Source organism: Cinclus cinclus, chromosome 2 (genome assembly GCF_963662255.1).
Source record: "Cinclus cinclus chromosome 2, bCinCin1.1, whole genome shotgun sequence".
NCBI classification, from domain to species: Eukaryota; Metazoa; Chordata; class Aves; order Passeriformes; family Cinclidae; genus Cinclus; species Cinclus cinclus.
The window spans coordinates 107,625,190-107,642,892 of NC_085047.1; the positions used below are offsets into that span (position 1 = coordinate 107,625,190).

At 33.0% G+C, this 17,703-nt stretch overlaps 1 protein-coding gene across 2 annotated transcripts in view; it reads right to left on the reverse strand.

Annotated features, from left to right (window-relative positions):
* DMD (dystrophin) overlaps positions 1 to 17,703 on the reverse strand; it is a 767,992-nt gene that overhangs the window by 565,741 nt on the left and 184,548 nt on the right. For both annotated transcript variants that reach the window (XM_062488103.1, XM_062488102.1), the window contains one exon: positions 5,584 to 5,778. In XM_062488103.1, the coding sequence (XP_062344087.1) occupies positions 5,584 to 5,778 (195 nt within the window). The remainder of the gene's footprint in view (positions 1 to 5,583; positions 5,779 to 17,703) is intronic.

Sequence of the window (17,703 nt, forward strand, 5' to 3'; positions counted from 1 at the left end):
ATATCAGATGATAAAAACATAAAATGCCTCTAAATACCCCGAGATTATATCCCATGGATATAAAGAAGGCAAAGTACTCACAAAACCTCATCACTGACCTAAAAAATTGCATATTTTAAGAGCAGGAGAAAATCTAATTGAAATGTTACAAGCTGCCAGGACATACTCAAGCACCCCAGTGAAGTGGCTTTCTTTTCAGTAGGTCTGAATAACAGCTCATCTGAGCCACCCAAGAAGTCATTTCTTGTGTTCAACATGTTTAAGTAACCAAATGAAGAGCAATATATGTGCCTATGTATATTGAAATTTTAGGTTTCTTCAACCAAGTAGATAAATTTTCTAAATATTAAAAACAGATTAAATACATCTAAGCACTTTAGAACTGGTGAGATATCCCTTAACTTTTAAAATTAGTGGTCTGTGAAAAAGGTATAGAATTTCTACCTCGGATTTTTGCTTTTGTTTAAAGCACAGCTACTACAGACAGAACAAGATGATACAGCTGGTGTGTTGCAAATGAGTGTAAGATTGTCCACAAGGAAAAAAAAAAATGAGCGAAACCATGTATATATACATGTGTACACATATACTCATGTATCTTAAACATATTCCCCATCTTCCTTTCATGTTGAAGAGAATGATCTACAAGCATTTATCAACAATGCCTTGGGAGCTTTTCTAACATGGTTAACAGAAGCAAAGAAAGCTTTAATTTTTTTTTAGAAAAGAGGGATAACAGAAAATCATTAGCAGCTGAAGTGACAGTAGCCTTTAGGGACTGATCCATCTCACTGCTCTTAAAAGAGAAATCCGAGTGCTAGAGACTCAAGCCGCAGTTCATTTTCACTACCTGGAATTTGTCTTTATCTGCTAGAGAAAGACAACTTCCTGTAAAAATTCAGTTCCTTGGCTATTTGTGTACAAATCTGTCACCAAGCCCAGTGTTACTGACAGATCTATTTGGAGAGTGCATGTGAGCATACTCAGTTCTAAGTTATGGTTAATTGGGTTTTATTGAGCTGCAGCAGAAAATCACTCTGAATTTCACGTTACGTGATTCTTCTTGATAAGAATCAGTACACACCAAATACATAATCCAATATGTAAAACTAAAAATGTATTTTTATGAAACTCAAAAACAATTTTTAGAATGACAATTTATAATTATATTTATAGCAGATTTGTCACAATATTTCATGCTTTTTGCACCAACATAAAATCCAGAAACAGCACAGTTATTAGTAATCATGGACATCTGGAAAAAAATCCACAAATTAATTAAAATTTTAAAATCTGTATAGAATTGCAATAGCATGGGTATGACTGGCTTTATAAACCATTTTGAAAGAAGATTCTTGGTGCCAGAATCCTGGCTGTGTGATGTGTACAATGAACTCCTATATTCTGAAATATGACACAGTAGAAAACAGTGCAAAAACCTGCTCTGTCAGAAGGTGAAGGATTACCAAAGGAAAATGGAAGAGAAATGATTTATCAGAGCATTAAAATATCTATATTAAAAAAAGAAAACATGGAAACCAACCCAATTTTTAATGCACTAAATACAAGCCCTATGGGAAATACAGATGAAGATGAACTAGAAGCAGAGTTAGACTGATTACGCAAGATATACATTTATCTTACATATATAAGAAATTTCTTCTTCAGAGCCAGATGGCTTTCCATATTAAAACTATGACATCATTAAAAATTATGATAGCTAAGTGTATAATCATATTCTACAATAAGATGTTCCTGCCAAAATTAAGAATGTTTTTTAAAAAATACTGCTAATAAAAAGAGACACTAAAATCTACGGGCCCTACTGCAGGTCTGCTTCATAATTATAAAATGCAAGTAACCTCAGGAAATAAGTTTTGGATTCAAAGTTAATAGAATTAAGTAATGAATAGGCACAACTATGCCATGTCTATGACAGTGATCCTTAAAAATTCTACTAACAACTTTTTCACACACAGTTATAAATTAGACTTCTTAAATTCCAGGTATACTCTTTCATTTTAACATGCTTTTCCTCTGTGTTAGCAAAGAGAAATATTTTTTATTCTCTGGTTAATCAGTGCATTTATTTCAGTGTATTCATTTTCCACTAAATAATCTGGAGCTCGAGAAAGTCAAGTAGCTTGCATAAGATAATCATTACATGGGAAAACGTCTTAGTATGGACAAAATAGTCTTATTAAATAAAATATATGCAACTTTTTACAATGATTTAATTTCTAGGAAACAATTGAAACACCATTTACAAGGAAGGATAATTTGCTAAAATCTGAAGGCATTGTATCCCTACGTTTGTTTGTGCAATGAAATCCATTACAATCCTAATCAATTCTACACAGGTAGCTCAAAGATTGTGAACTCCATCAATATGAACATCATCAGTAGCAGATAGAAATAATGTCTCTTCTTAAAACAACAGGTGTCCTGTTTTGAGAGTATATCAGGCCAACATTACTAGCCCATCAATCTATGAAGCACAATTTTCTGTACAATCAACTCGAGTTTCATCTTTGATGGATCTGTAATATTTAAATTGTTAAATACTCTCAGCACAGAGATAAAGAAAAGCTGAGGTACTGTGCGTCATAATCACTTGGAAGAACTTGTAATGGGATGATGCACACATTGCAATGCTCACTTTATGAGATAAAGTGACAATACTTGGTTTCTCTATCTGAATTTTACACTCCCTAAAACTTAAAATTAAGAGAAAAACATTCCTTTGAGCTGGTTTCAGCAGATACACTAAATGTGCTCATTAAAGTATTACAGTTTAGTAGATATTAAAAGCTAACAGATTTTTGCTACAAAACCTCGTATTTTTCTATTTCACATGACTTTGGTATAAAAAGTCAGTGCTATGACAATTGATATCAGCAATTTTGAATTTGTATTCAATATTTATCCTATTTGATAATAAGCAATAATTTTTAAAGTTTTATTAAACATATTTACTCTGGAGAATATGTTCAAAGCTGTTACCAGTGATTCTTGTAAATAACCTTACTTTTCTGTTTATGGATTAATTAAAATGGATTCCTTCTGAATGGAAGTGAAAAAAAGAATGAAAAGCTCAGTTTTAAAACACAAAGCTATTCATGACAGTTCTGTAATTTGATTCATGCAAATCTGTCAGAGAAAAAAAAATCAACGACAATTTAATTTCAAACCTTTCCCAACCAGCTACTGAACAATCTATGCACTACTTTTCTATTTTTACTGCAGGATAATGACAATGATGGATGCTTTTCCTTGGAAATAAATATTCATTAAGCAGGCTCAGATCAAACCCATACCCTTCCAAAAGCCCACAAATGTGCAAGACCCATTTGCCTCTTAGAAGAGATTTATTTTGGAAGAAGATGGAACTGTGCCCACAAATGCATCTCATAACAATTTAGTAGTTCAGTTAAATAAAACCTCTGGTAATACTTACTTGTAACCTCAGTAATCAATATTATTAAAGTTGGTGTCAACTCCAATGATACCAAATACATGTGGGTGAACAGCAGATTATTGACAGATACGACTCAGATAAAGCCAGCCCAAATGCAAAGCAGTAAGAACTAAAAGGAAGTCATTTCCCAGTCAACTTCCTGGTAGACCACTGTTTCTCCATCCAATCCATTAGCAAACAGAAGTTCAGCAACACAGATCAAGTATGCACTCATTAGCCATGGTTTACATATTATATGACTAATGTGTTGTTGTTTTGTTTGTTTGTTTGTTTGTTTTTTGTGCTGAAGAGATTGTTTAAAATGAAAAATGACACTTAGATTGGCATGTTTTGTGCTTCAGTACTCAGACCAACTCTAATTTATTGGTACTAAATCAGAAATGGTAAAAGAAACAGCCTACTGGTATTTGACACCTGTTGACTGACAGCCTATTACTAGTTCTGTGCTTCCTTTGATCCAATGCTCCACTCTTATGCTTCTCTCCCCAACTCTACTGCCTTCCTAGGAAACTGAAAACATTCGAATTTTCACGAGGTGATAGGAATATTTGTGTGTGTGCAAATATATGTATGCAAATGCCTAAATACACAATATCTATGAATGTATAAGAATTACAGTCAGATGTGATTTTACAGAAGCTAACAGAAGCATATGGATCTGGTTTTGTTACATATCCTCTGACACGGAAAGAGACAAATGGGCTCCCACAGAGGAAAATTCAGAGCATATAGCCAGAGCTACTGCCCTGATTCTCCCTCTAAGTTTCTTTCTCATAGCTGTCTGTAGGCAAATTCCAGCCTCTTTAGGCTAATGTTTACTTTTTTTTTTTTAATCATTTTCCTAAATAATCACAGTAAAATGGATATATAGTCTACTCTTCATGCTGGATGACAATTTAGAATTACTGTAATTATATACAGCACTTGAGCACAATTTTTTACAAGGCTTTCCTCACACAAACATTATTCTGCAAAAGCTGATAACTCATTCATCTACTTAGGCTTACAACTTTAATCTTATTCTCTTATGTCAATTCTATGTTGGAAAAATTCCACCAATTTCAAAGGATTTTAGTGTTGCAAGCATTGAACAAACCAAGCAGTAATATTTCAAGCATTGAAGAAACTACACAGAAATATTTAAAGTCATACTAACAATACTGAATTCACTTTTTCTTAACTACATTATCTAACTACTGGATAATATTCTCTATTTAGCTAATCAAATGAAAATAACTACATGGAGTAAAGACCCAATAGGACCTCCAGGTTTTTTGGTCTAACATGTTATGCAAAAGCTAAATTTTACTTGGTTTTGTTCTTGTTCCAATTGGAAGAATTTTAGGTATCATACACTAAAATAAAACAGCCGAGATCGGGTGTGGGCAGGGGGCTACTTAGTAAATATTTATATTTGCCAATCACAGAATCCCCAAATCTCTTAACCACTAGATGAGCTCAGCTGGCCAGAGCATGGTGCTAACACCAAGACTGTGGGTTCAATCTCTGCATGGGCCATTCACTTAGGAGTTGGACTTCATGACCCTTCTGGGTCCCTTTCAACTCAGAATATCCTGTGATTTAGATTGGAAAAGATCTAAATCGAATCCAGCCATTAACTCAGCACTTCCAAGTCTACCACTGAACCATGTCCTCAAGTGCCACATCTACATATCTCCAAAATACCTCTAGGGATGGTAACTCAGCCACTTCCCTTGGCAGCCTGTTCCAGTGCTTTAAAACCATTTTAGCAAAGAATTTTTTCTCATTATCCACACACAAACAAACCTTTAACCACAAATTCTATATTTAAATATATTTCACCTCTCCATCCTTTCTCTCCCATTCAAGGACTTAATATGCAGATACCCTAATGTTCTTCTCCTCCAAATAGAGGTTCAACAGGTAAAAATAAATGAGCACTCCAGTATTTTTTATACTTTTCCCAATGTGCCCCCAAATACAAACATCCATATATGCACACATCACAGAGGTGGGCTTAGAACTTGAAAAACAGATGTCTCAGAATGAGCACAGGCTGCCAACATATAGAAGCCCCAGAATGATGCAATCTAATCTTTACTAAGAAAATCTCTCCATCTTACCTTGAGACACTCTTCTTGTTTGAAGAGATCCTCACAGTCCTTAGCCTGCAGAACAGGAGAATTAAGGCGCTCTTCCACTTCAGACAAGGCTTGCAGAAGGTGAAGGATCTCTGCCAGGTATGTAGAAGGCACATGAGTGGTTTCCACAGTCCTAGTTTCAGTCATCACAAAAGTTGTATCTTCACGAACTGTTTGCTAGTATAGATATACAACAGAATGCTTCCTTTAGTTTCTTAACATCAGGCAAAGTTACAACAATGCAATTTCCAGTTTACAATCCAGAAATGAAAAAAATCAAAAGTAACTTCCAAGGACAAATGCAGGAAGTATCTGAGGTTTCAGAGGGCACAGATCACTGATACTCCTTGTGTGTTTGAAGTGATGGCTGCTGAAATTAATCCATGCAAGAGTGTGCAGGCTTTTCTTCTACTCTCCAAAGAAATGCAGAGAGGAAATGCTAGAGTATGCTGAGATTACAGTGTTGCTGAGATTTTAGTGCTAGCACTTTCATTTAAATCATCACACCTCTTGAAAAATCTGTCCTTCATTAAGAAATTTCATGCATGACAAGTCTAAAAAAATATGTAATTTCAAGGTATCAAGTAAAATAATTACTTGTATAATAGATACAGTTCTTTAAATAAAATGCAAAATATAATAAATATGCCAACTCTATATTTCTAACTACACTAAAAACTTGTTCTTTGATCTTGTAAATACAATTTGGAATTTTCTGATTTGAATGGTCTTTAATGCATTCTTATTTCTAAAAGAAAACTCAGCAACACACCTCTTCAAGAAGTTAGGATTTTTTTATATATATTTTTTAAAATGGAAAATATGTAATAGACACCCTATTCTGGAAGCACATGCATACACGAAATATAAAGACATCCCAGAATGTTTTGGTTCCAAGAAAACACTTAGTTGATTGATGTAATTTGGTAGCATACTGACATATAAGGTAACAAAACCCTGGCTGTTTACATAAATTTGCTGTATTTTCCATTTGATTTGTTAATGAATCATAGATAAAAATGTAGTACCAAAAATGTGTTTTAGAGCAGGGAGACCTCTGATTGCTTCTCATCACTAAACTCCAAACACTAAATCACCTGCATGTCCATTAAAAAAGGGAAAGTTTATGATATCAACTATTTGTGGTTCCACAAGCATAAGTTTATGGATTCCTAGTGTGGGACCAAGATCCTTTGTGTCTGACATCTCTCTTCTCAAAAATATAAACTTCAATTATTGTTAACCTTAAAGAAATGTACAAGTAATTGTTGGTAAATGTCCGACATTTACTTAAATCCTATTATTTAGATTTGGAACCATTTATGTGAAAGACAATTGATCAATGGTCCTGAAGAAAACAATATCATTATTTAGTTACTCCTTATGCAAAAGAAAACAAATATAAGCACACGCTACCTCAGCAAGGTGTCTCATTTTAATTCAGGACATATTTCTCTCTTCAGTTACCAAGCTGAGTCATCTGGTTCTTCAATTTTCTTTAGAGTCTTAAAATATGCATATACACACTCTTGAAGATGTATGCATATCACATATAAAGCCCATAAAGTTATCAGTAGACTTGTGTTATTCTGTTGCATTTCTTATGCAAATTTAATTGCTTTGCTTACACTTTTATCACTAAATGACTTTCTCAGTACATCTGTTAACACTGAAACCTCTCTAATTACTATATCACTGCTATGATTTTTATTATTCGAAATAAATTGCTTTTAAAAATTCGTGCTTGCCCCCCATACGTTTCATGCATCGCAAGCCGTGCAAAAATAACATTTTACTCCAGTAAACCTGAAGAGAAAGCTGTCCCATTGCATTAGAAAATGGGAGAATCTCAAGAGGCCACTGAGACCTGCATGCAGCAATATATATTTCAATTCCTCAGGACTGCACTGTGACACTTCTACATGTAGCAATGAACTCTAGACCCAAAGAAGGAACATTTTAACTGTATTTGTATTTTTCCTTTTGACTTGGACAACAGAATGTTTCTACTTGCAGTAATGAAAAGAGCAGGCTAGGTGTGAAAGGGTTTCAACTCAAAAAGAGGCCACATGTATATGTGAAATGCATACAAAATAACATTAGTTTCTATAGTTGTATGAGATTAGCCTATTATTTTCATCCCAAATTTAGGCCAATAAATATATAGACACATGCATGTCTTCTCACTCTAAACTGTTCCTGAAACTACAGAAAAGTAAAGCAGAAATTGGATTTGTAAGCACTTCATGGATATCACAATTATTTATAGTGGAAATATCAGGTACCTTTCAATAACTGTTATGACAAAAAATGGGATGTAAATCAACCATATATGCACACTGCCCTTACAGAAAACTTTAGTTATTTCTCATGGATGGATGATTACTTGTATAGTTCTACTGTTTATATTGTTAGCAAAACTGTAAAATGCTACAATCAGAGAAAAAAAAAATAAACAAAAGGATAGAGATATAAAAGTAGACACCTACCAGAACCTGACCTCAAAAAAAAAAATAAAAAATAAAAAAAAGAGTTGAAAATGTGTTACTATTTCAGAAATCAAGATTATCTTTGTCTTTATTGGGTCACAGGTGTTTCTTTCTATCTTTTCTGCATTGAATGTATCATAAGAACCCATAGCAAAAGCTGTCATCTTGCACCAAAGAATGGAGGGTAGGCATGTCCAGAAATTACAATTTTAATCAGCAAAGAGAAGCTTTTTTAGTTTGTCCCAATGTTCCCTCAATTGCGTTACGATAGACAACAAACAGGTAGAGTCCTTCCTTACACTCTGGACAAGTATTTTACTAGAAATGAAAAGCTGAAACTGAGTCATATCCTAACACTCTAGTGAGAAAAAAAAAACTTATGAAAGGAGATCACAGCAGCAGGCAGCAACTATTATTAAAATAATATCAATTCATAAGAGATATATGTAATTGCTAATGCCAAAATGGCTCATGAGAAGCATGGTAGTGTAAGATTTTATAAGGATTAAAAATCAAAAGGAAAGTGGAAATTAAAGATGTAGCTAACTATTTAAGAATGGGTTTGGATAAGTTGAATCTGATAAAATGGCAGAATGCATTAGAGTTACTTACAAATACAATTAAAAATACTTATTATTTTAAATATATATATATATATATATATATATATAATATACAAATAAACTCTTAAGTGATTGGGAAATGCTGGGGTACCTAGCCGTTTCCTATATTACATCTGTAAAATACAATTTTAGTGATATTATTTTTTTCCTTGATTGCTAGTGATAGAATGATGTGTAAATTATTTTTTATCTCTGAAAGAACAACTTATTTTGTGTAAGATTTAGCATTTAATGCATTGCTTATTATCAAGCATTATCATGCCTAGAATAGTAAATTGAGTTTTTATTCCCCATCATTACATGATCTTAATTAAGAGACACAATCCTTCCATACACATGACTCCACTTAAACTGATTTTGTTGATAGTTACCATGCCCTACCACGTGCAACAAAACTGTAAAGAACAAATTCATGATCTGTCCCTTAGAGACGAGGCCAATAAGCAAAATGAAAACAAACCAAACAAATAAAATTACAGGAAAACCTCAAAAAAAAAAAACCAAAAAAACCCAAACCAAACAAAACAAAACAAAAAACTCAAAAAAAAAAAAAAAAAGAAGTACTGGAATAATGCAGGTTTTGCTGAGAAATTCACATACCTTCTCCACAGAAATACTTGTGATCATTACTGCCTACATCTAACATGGTGGTGGCATCAGAGCTAACCAGTCTTGGAGAATGATGCTAATTTCCATTTAACAAGAAAATTTGTTGTTAAAACACCTTTCACGAATCTCAGTGTATCCACTTCCTCTCATCTTTTGGCAGAGGGAATAATCCAAATGTCATTTTTATGTTCAAAATTTATATCCAGAAAGCCTCCAACTTTCTTGTGTCTGATCTTGACAACTGTTTCATTTTTTGGTCCCTTCTCATGGCAGGGCTCCAAACCTTAGTGTCTGAGCTTTTGATTGAGTGACTTCACACAAACATGGGAGGAGTAAAGCCACAAAAACTCCCATCTGCATTGTTATACCTCAACACTGCTCCTGACAGCATCCTGATGAGAAGTTCAAGGTAAACAAACAAATGTTCTTGTTCCTGAAGTGAAATAACACTTGAGAATGTATTCTTTGCAAGCAGCTTCATATGAGTGTAAAAAGCCTGAGACCTCTGCAGAATAACCATGGTGTGCTACACATATGGAAAAAAATGGAGCAGCCAACACACACCTTCTGGACAAAGGCAGTGATATCTGAGAGAGTCCAAAAAAACCTGTGAATCACAGAGTATCTGCTAGCCCATGTTCACCATCAATATATCAAATAAAGAATTAGACAGACAAAAGGATGATAAAATGCTATCAGAGGACAATATCCACTTTAAAGTACATCTTTATGGAAAACCCTTCATTCACCTGTTCCTATGCCAACTGTGAGTGGTGAGGTCAGCTAACATTCAGAGAAATTCATTATGCTTCTCTGTTGCTAGCACATCTTACCTGTTAGTGTGCATATATGGAGAAAGCTCAAAATTATACTGATTATATGGAATTTTCACTATGAGGTTGGATGGCCTTAGTCAATCACAAATCACACGTTATCAGTACAAAAACAAATATCTCTTCTAAGTACGGAGAGACTTAAATGCTCAATGCAGGATTAACAATTTATACATTCCTTACGTAATTCTATGAAGACAAGACCTTAAAAGACCCTGGGAAACAATAAAACATCTTTAAAATATTTAAAATAACAGACTTTAAAAATATACATGACTATTTTCAGCACCGTTCTTGGACAGAGAGTGCTTTATGCTTTCATGACACTTCTCCACTAAGTCATACCTTACTGAAGAAATGCTGCTTTAACAGTTTTTCTTCTGTGATGAAATGACTCTACTGGATCTATACATAAATTTAAATAAAGCCAGCCAAAAAGAAGCTATTCCAAACAATGGCATTAATTAGAAAACATTTCAGTGCATTCTAGATTGTAGGAGTAGCAATAGAAAATTGCAGGCTTTGATTTTGAAAACTATCCATCTCCCAATATCTCAGACAGCTCTGCTGCACTCTGATGAGGGCATTATTTTCGTATTTATATATGGCAGAGGCAGGGGAAGAGGAGAAGAAAGATACAGACAGAAGCTATAGCAATTGATTTACAACAGTAATCTCGAGTATTCATAGTTGTAATTCCGTTGTGGTTTTTTTGGTTGTGGTTTTTTTTTTTTTTTTTTTTTTTTTGTTTGGAGATTTATTTTTTTTTACTATCTAGTTTAAAAACTATGACAAAGCATTTTGATGCTGCAGCCAACCCTTTGTGTTCTTCACCCCCTCATGCCTTTGGAGTCCTCCAAGACTTCCAATACACTTAGTCAAGTAGTAAAATGAATGCCTTTGGCAATCCTTTTCTCACTTGCTGCACAATGCTTTTGGTTCATTCTGGCTTAAAATAATTGCTTCTAGACAGGAACTCTCGTCAAACTAAGGAGCAGCTATACATTGAACCTAAAAACAGTTTATTTGAAAACTCACCCATCTCTCCTTACCAAAGACCTGCTAACTTGCACAGAAATAAGGGAATAAGATGATTCAGAGATTTCAGTAGTTCTGCTGTTAATTTTTAACCTGGTAACTTCCACTTGTATCTACTTGTTAAGCAAAGAGAAAAATAAATTAATTTCAACTATGATGAGACTGGGGCAGAAGTCTCTTATACAATTCAGTATATGTGATCTAATTTGTTTCAAAAAAGAGAAGAAAAAATAGGGTAATGTGATCTTATACCACATTTACAATGTTACCATGTCCTGAAGAAGAACAAAATAGAGTAACATTATTGTCTAATTAGAACTACTGGGATATAAAAAATGTTGCTTGTTCTAAATAAATTATGCATATATCCTAATTAATTGTGATAATGATGGCATATCTCAATCTTAATAATGGCAGTAGAGCAAAACTAAGGGAGCCGTGTCTGTTACGTAACTTTAAACAGATATTTGTAACATTATAAAAGGAATTATTAAATCTGTTAAAGAGTCGATATCACATGTATTTTTCCAAGCACTGCTCTGAACATGCACAGTCTGTAGGATTTGGGGGAGATAGTACCACTGAGCCAAGAGAGATAGCCAGTATCAGTAATAGAAATCATGAAATAAGCAAATGCTTGCATTACATTTTGGAATGAGAAAAATCAGAGCACTGCAAAATCTACTGATTCTCAACAAGTAATTTAAAATGTTCTTTAGTATTTTATGAGAATTTACCCGGAAAATATTTTTGTAATTGATTTATATGTGCTACCTTCCAGTAGACAAATAATATTAGAATTGTTTTATTTGCTAATTATAGAATACATAAATCCAGAGGAGTTAGACATTTCTTGGATTGATCTTGTAACTTTTCATGCCTAAAAGACATCCAGACATTATATATGCCATACTCCAGTAAATGTCTACTTGACACTTCATAAAATTTAACTCTTGTACATAGTCCTATATCCCTGTAGCTATAATGTCCATTTGTAACACACTCTATTGCTTTTGTCAAACCAGTATCATAAACTCAGGAGAAAATACTCAAAAGAATAGAAGGAATTTCAAATTAAATTTTCCTAAAAATAGAATTTTAAAATCATGTTTCTTGAGCAGTGACAAGCTATAGAGGTGAAACAGTGATAATAGTGGCAGAACTAATATGACACTAGTATGACTAGTTTGAAAGTCAGCCTTCTTAAAAACAGATTTTGATCAATGCTGACTTATTTAATGGCTGATTTATTAAGAGTACAGCAATGCCACAATCTTAGATAGCATTAATGCTGCCTAAGTGCATGAAGCTTTAGGGCTGTCTTGAGTATGCATGTGTAACTACTGAGTGATCACCAACAACCAATTAATGATAAGGTTCAGCTATCCTAGAGTACAGACTATTGAGATCTGAATTCATGTTTTGGAATTGACTGCTGGTTTGTGATGCTAACTTTCCAGAGATTTATGCCAGCTACCTCTGTTAGATAATGTTGACATAATTTATTTAATTACTAAAAATAACACTAAAGGACCACATCCATAATGAATGCAAACAGCTTCAAAGAGCAAAGTCCTAAACCTTAAGCTCTTACACCTTCCAGAAATGTTAAAAAGTGTTACCTAATTATTTTCCTTCTTTAATCTGCATTTATACAGATACTACCATACATAATAACAATAGGTTTTGTCACTTAGGTTGATTTTGTTGCTTCAGGACAAAAATTAGTTTCTTTAAATGATGTGAACAAAATTGCTGTCCATCCAGCAGTTTTGATAGCTAATTAAATATGCTCAAATAGAAAATTCAGGACTTTTACTCTGCATCGACAAATTTGCTTCCTTCTCTACCTTTGTGTGTATAGTCAGGTGTATCCATGAAAGACAAAACAAACCAAAATCAAAACAAAACAAAATTAAAAAAAAAAAAATCCCTCCCCCCCAAAACCCAGAAAACAACAAAAAAAGACAAAAAACAAATAACCTCCAGCCATGAGTGATATTGACATTTTGAATTGTAGACAGAAGATGAACATCATCTCTTCAAAAATATTGTCACTTAGGGCCAGATCACTCTGCAGGAGATATTTTCCCTTATTATTTAATGCAAAAATATTGCCAAGTAATTTTTGACACCAAAATCCACACCATGTAATTTATTACACTAATAAATCACAATATACTATAGCAGAGAAAATTAAATGGTAATTATCCACCCTGTTTTCCAAATAACTGAGTAATTATAAAGAATAAAATATTTAGTAGGATAATGCTCAGTTTAGTCTGAAAGCAGAGACCACTGTGTGCTATTTTGTACATGATTTTTTAACCAAACCCTTGGTCTTGTTTCCGTCTCAACCATTCTGAGAGCAGTGAGAAAAGCCTGTGGCATGGCTAAGGCAACATTTGTATAACTATATCATTTAAACACAAATTTCTAGCTCTGCTTTGCTCCATGTTGCAGCAAGACTTTTCACACGAGGCAAAGATACTGAGTTTCACTTTGAAACTGGAGAACGCGATTTAGATCACATCATTAAAGTTTATAAAAGATAATGAAAAATGGCAGAGAAAAATCTTTTCTGAAAACTTCTGTCACTAACACTATGGGATTTTTAAACTTAATTCTATAGTTAAAATACTAAAATTTTGCAGTGAAGAGAGTGAATACTGTACAGAATTAACAAGGAAATATGAGGGAAGAAAAATATGCCTTAGAAAAACACAAAATAGCAAAGTGAACTTGTCCACTTATATTAAAAAGGCTATGGATTGTCTTCACTAAAATTACTGCAACAACGCATGCATTCATTTTAGACAGAGAAGGTAAAGTGCATTTTAAAACACATCTATAAAATTAGCTCTTCTTGAGCTATATCAAAGACAATATCCATCTTCATTGGATACTGTCCTATCTTTTCCACAAATCACACAGAAAATTAAAGAATTTTAAATACACTTAAACTATTTGGAATACATTTTCTAATAGGAATTTCCAGGTTGATGGATGCTCAAAAATAGGTGTAAACTTTCACCTGTGATTCTCTTCCCTAAGTTCCTCATTCATCCTCATGCTTTTTGCAGACCAGTCAAAAAAGCCCAGTCTTTAGCTATGCTGTAAAAAGCTATTGTTTAAAAAGGTGCCACTGCCAATGTCAGAAAAGTTAAATGGTGTCACATTTTCACCTCTGTCCTGCTCTTAGCAGACCCAAGGCGCACAGGTGAATTGGATACCAATCCATCACTGTACAGTTCTTCTGTCCAGTAGGTGTTTACCTGCATTTTCTAATGTCTTTTCTCTCTTCTATTTCTCTCTCTACTCATCCTAGAAATAACGAAGAATTAGTTTGCCCCCTCTTCTTGGGAATCATTACTTGTTCATTTAATGCAAGAAATGCTTAAATAAGGATAAGAGAAGAAAACCACTTCATTCCAGTGCCAGTGTTGCTGATAACAGTGGAAAAAAAATTAAAACAATGGCAACACATCACCATGGAAGTGTCCATGTTATTTTGATGCAGACAGATAATCAGGACACCAAGTCCTGTGTTTATATAATGGTGATATATTTATTTAAATTAATGTTTGATTTATATTTTAGGAAATATCTTGATCTATAAACATAATTTAATGGTAAAAAAAAGTTTAAATTTTATTAAGCTAAATAAACAGAGCTCCACAGGGAAATATTAACTGAAAATTGCAAGATGCTCTTAAGGACTGAAAGTAAACAAAGTCTTGAATTTCAAAAGTAAATTGGATCAGTCCTTAATCTTGTTCCAGAGGTTGACCACATACTCTCTCACCTGAAGTGATTATTGAGGGGACAGGCATTTTGAATTTCTGAATGTGTTAAAGGATCTTAAAGAAAATAATGTCTTTTATTCGGGGAAAATGAAATATACCATACAACACTAATGGTGCTGATATTTTATCCATGTTGCAGGTAACTATTGAACTTCTCAGACTAAGCCACTTACCTTACAAAAATAAATACAATTTTGTGTAACTATATTCCTTATTCATTCTTGATCAAAACATAGTCTAATTGGTATGAAAAAGACAGTTTCTCCTGTTGTTTATCATTTGGCCAGAATCCAGGCCCAAGTATTTCAGTATTAAAATGATCACAAATTTCAATAGAATGTGCGTGTCACCAGTAAAATTACTGAAATTGCTAAGCCTATCTTTTTTTGCTTGTATATACCATAGTAGAGACATCATTTTGACAGATGGCAAGACATTCTCTTGTGCTAAAGATAATCTGTTTTACTATTTCCAGCATGCATAGTTCAGCCAAGAGACGAAAGTTGAAAGATCAACATGTAGAATAGCAGAAAGAATGTTGAGCATCTTGAAAAATATGGTAATAGGACACGTATGAAATAACAATTTACAGTGTATGCTCTGCACCTGTGTTCATAAAAATATGTTTTCTAATTATAAAGGCCTTCAGCAGTCTACACTCAGAGTAATTTCGGTCAGCTCAGGAAAATTTAATCTGAGCCATGACACAAACATGCTCAAAGACCGTTGAAATTAAAACATTGGAAAAAAAGTTCTAGAAAACATGTTAAGGTAATTTAATTTAACTTAATATATCAATAACTATCCAAATCTACCCTTTTCTCTGCAATGGATAATTATTTTCAAAACCCTGGGAGAGTAGTTAAACTGTTTCAGAAAAACAGTATAACTGAAGGAAGATTCATGTTTAGTCTGTATCAGGGGGAATTGACAACTTTTCTGAAAATACTGTATGACTGACAGGGCTTAATGATATCAGATTCTGCAGAGGTGCTTTAGAAATAATTGTCCTTTAACTTTTATAATGTTATTTTTTAATGCTTATTTGTTGTTGTTTCTTCTTTTTTTTTTTAATAAACACAATTAATTTTAATATTCAAAAATTGCATACAGTTTTAGAATTAAAATGTAAAGGCTTGTTTTTTGAAGAGTATCTTAAACTATTATGAATTTCCATGGGATTAAGTGGCTAATCATAATTTTAAAAATTATAGTGAAATATTTCACCTCTTTTTATAAGTTATTCAGATTTCACTAATGCTGTTACTGCCAACTGATTTTCTGCCCACTGTTTATTCTGCCACATATGAATAAAGATGTGTGAGAGAGGAAACTTGTAAGACAACAAGAACTCCACAATTTTTTTTCCATTCAATGTTATTTTAGATTGTGTTCAGTTGCATTTATGTATTTGTGTACCATGTTTAATCTGTAAATGCAATAAAACCACCTTTTTCCTTGTAGAATATCATATGTTACTTGCTGACAATTTTCACATAGAGGATCACTATACCAAACTGATTAATATCTCAAAAATATTATTAAACAGAACATGAATGTTCGAGGTGATATGAATATAATATATTCTATTCTAAAAAGTGGTGACAGGAAATTCCTTTTTCTAAATATAAAATTATATATATTTGTCAATTAGTTGTTGGATATTTGCTGTTATGAATTTGTGAGGCAATGAGGATTTAACAAGGATCTACCATTCTAGAAAGAATGAATCCTTCAAAGGTCACAGTTCCTATATGCTTCTGACAGGTTTGCCCAACAAATACTGGGGGAAAGGAAAATCCAGGGGAGCACGATAATTCTCACTTCACACTGTGTTATCAAAAATATATTAGATCCCACAAAGGCAAGAAATGCAAATCTCTCATTAAGAAACATAATTAAAGGTTTTCTTCAGTGCAGTCTTGCTATGTTTATTCAATGAAGCATAATGAATTGCAAGATACACAGTAAAACTAAACCCTCTCTGATTTATAATCTCAACTTTCAGTTGTTAAATAACTCTTATGGAATACACCATAAATTATAAATAAAAAATGCAGCAGTTTTCTATTTCTTTTGCTTTAAAGAAAAAAATCAATTTTGTATTTTTATTGTACGGCTTTATTCATTTGTTGGTTAACATAGAAAATCTCCGTGGAAGTTATTTTTGATGGTATATGCATGTGTTCAAGTGAATAGTTTAAATTTTCATTTTTCTTTTGTATTTTAAAGTCTTGCACAAACAATTAATGCATCCTCACAACATCCCTGTGAGGTAGGTACTTAAGCTGTTTAAGAAAAAGGTTAAAAAAAAGAAAAAAAAAAAAAACCTTGAGAAATTCATTCTGTTTCACTAATTCATCAAAGTCAAAACAGTAATAACAAGGTTGTTGCATTTCTCACTCTGATTTGGCTGATGAAAATATACTGCCTCTCCCATGTCTTGGTAGCTTCTGTATCAATTCTATGATATTTCATAAGAATATCACATTAGCCTTTGTCAACAGAGCAAGATATTTTTCATGTAAAATAAATAAATTAATTGTTCTGTGTACCTGTAAATTTCATTGAACGACTTTATTCTCTACATAAATAGCAAGTAGTCTTGCATGAAATATTTGAGAATATTAAAAAAATTAACTTTTCAGGATTGTAAATATAGCATTTATAATTATATGTTTCAAGAATAAAAACATATGCAATG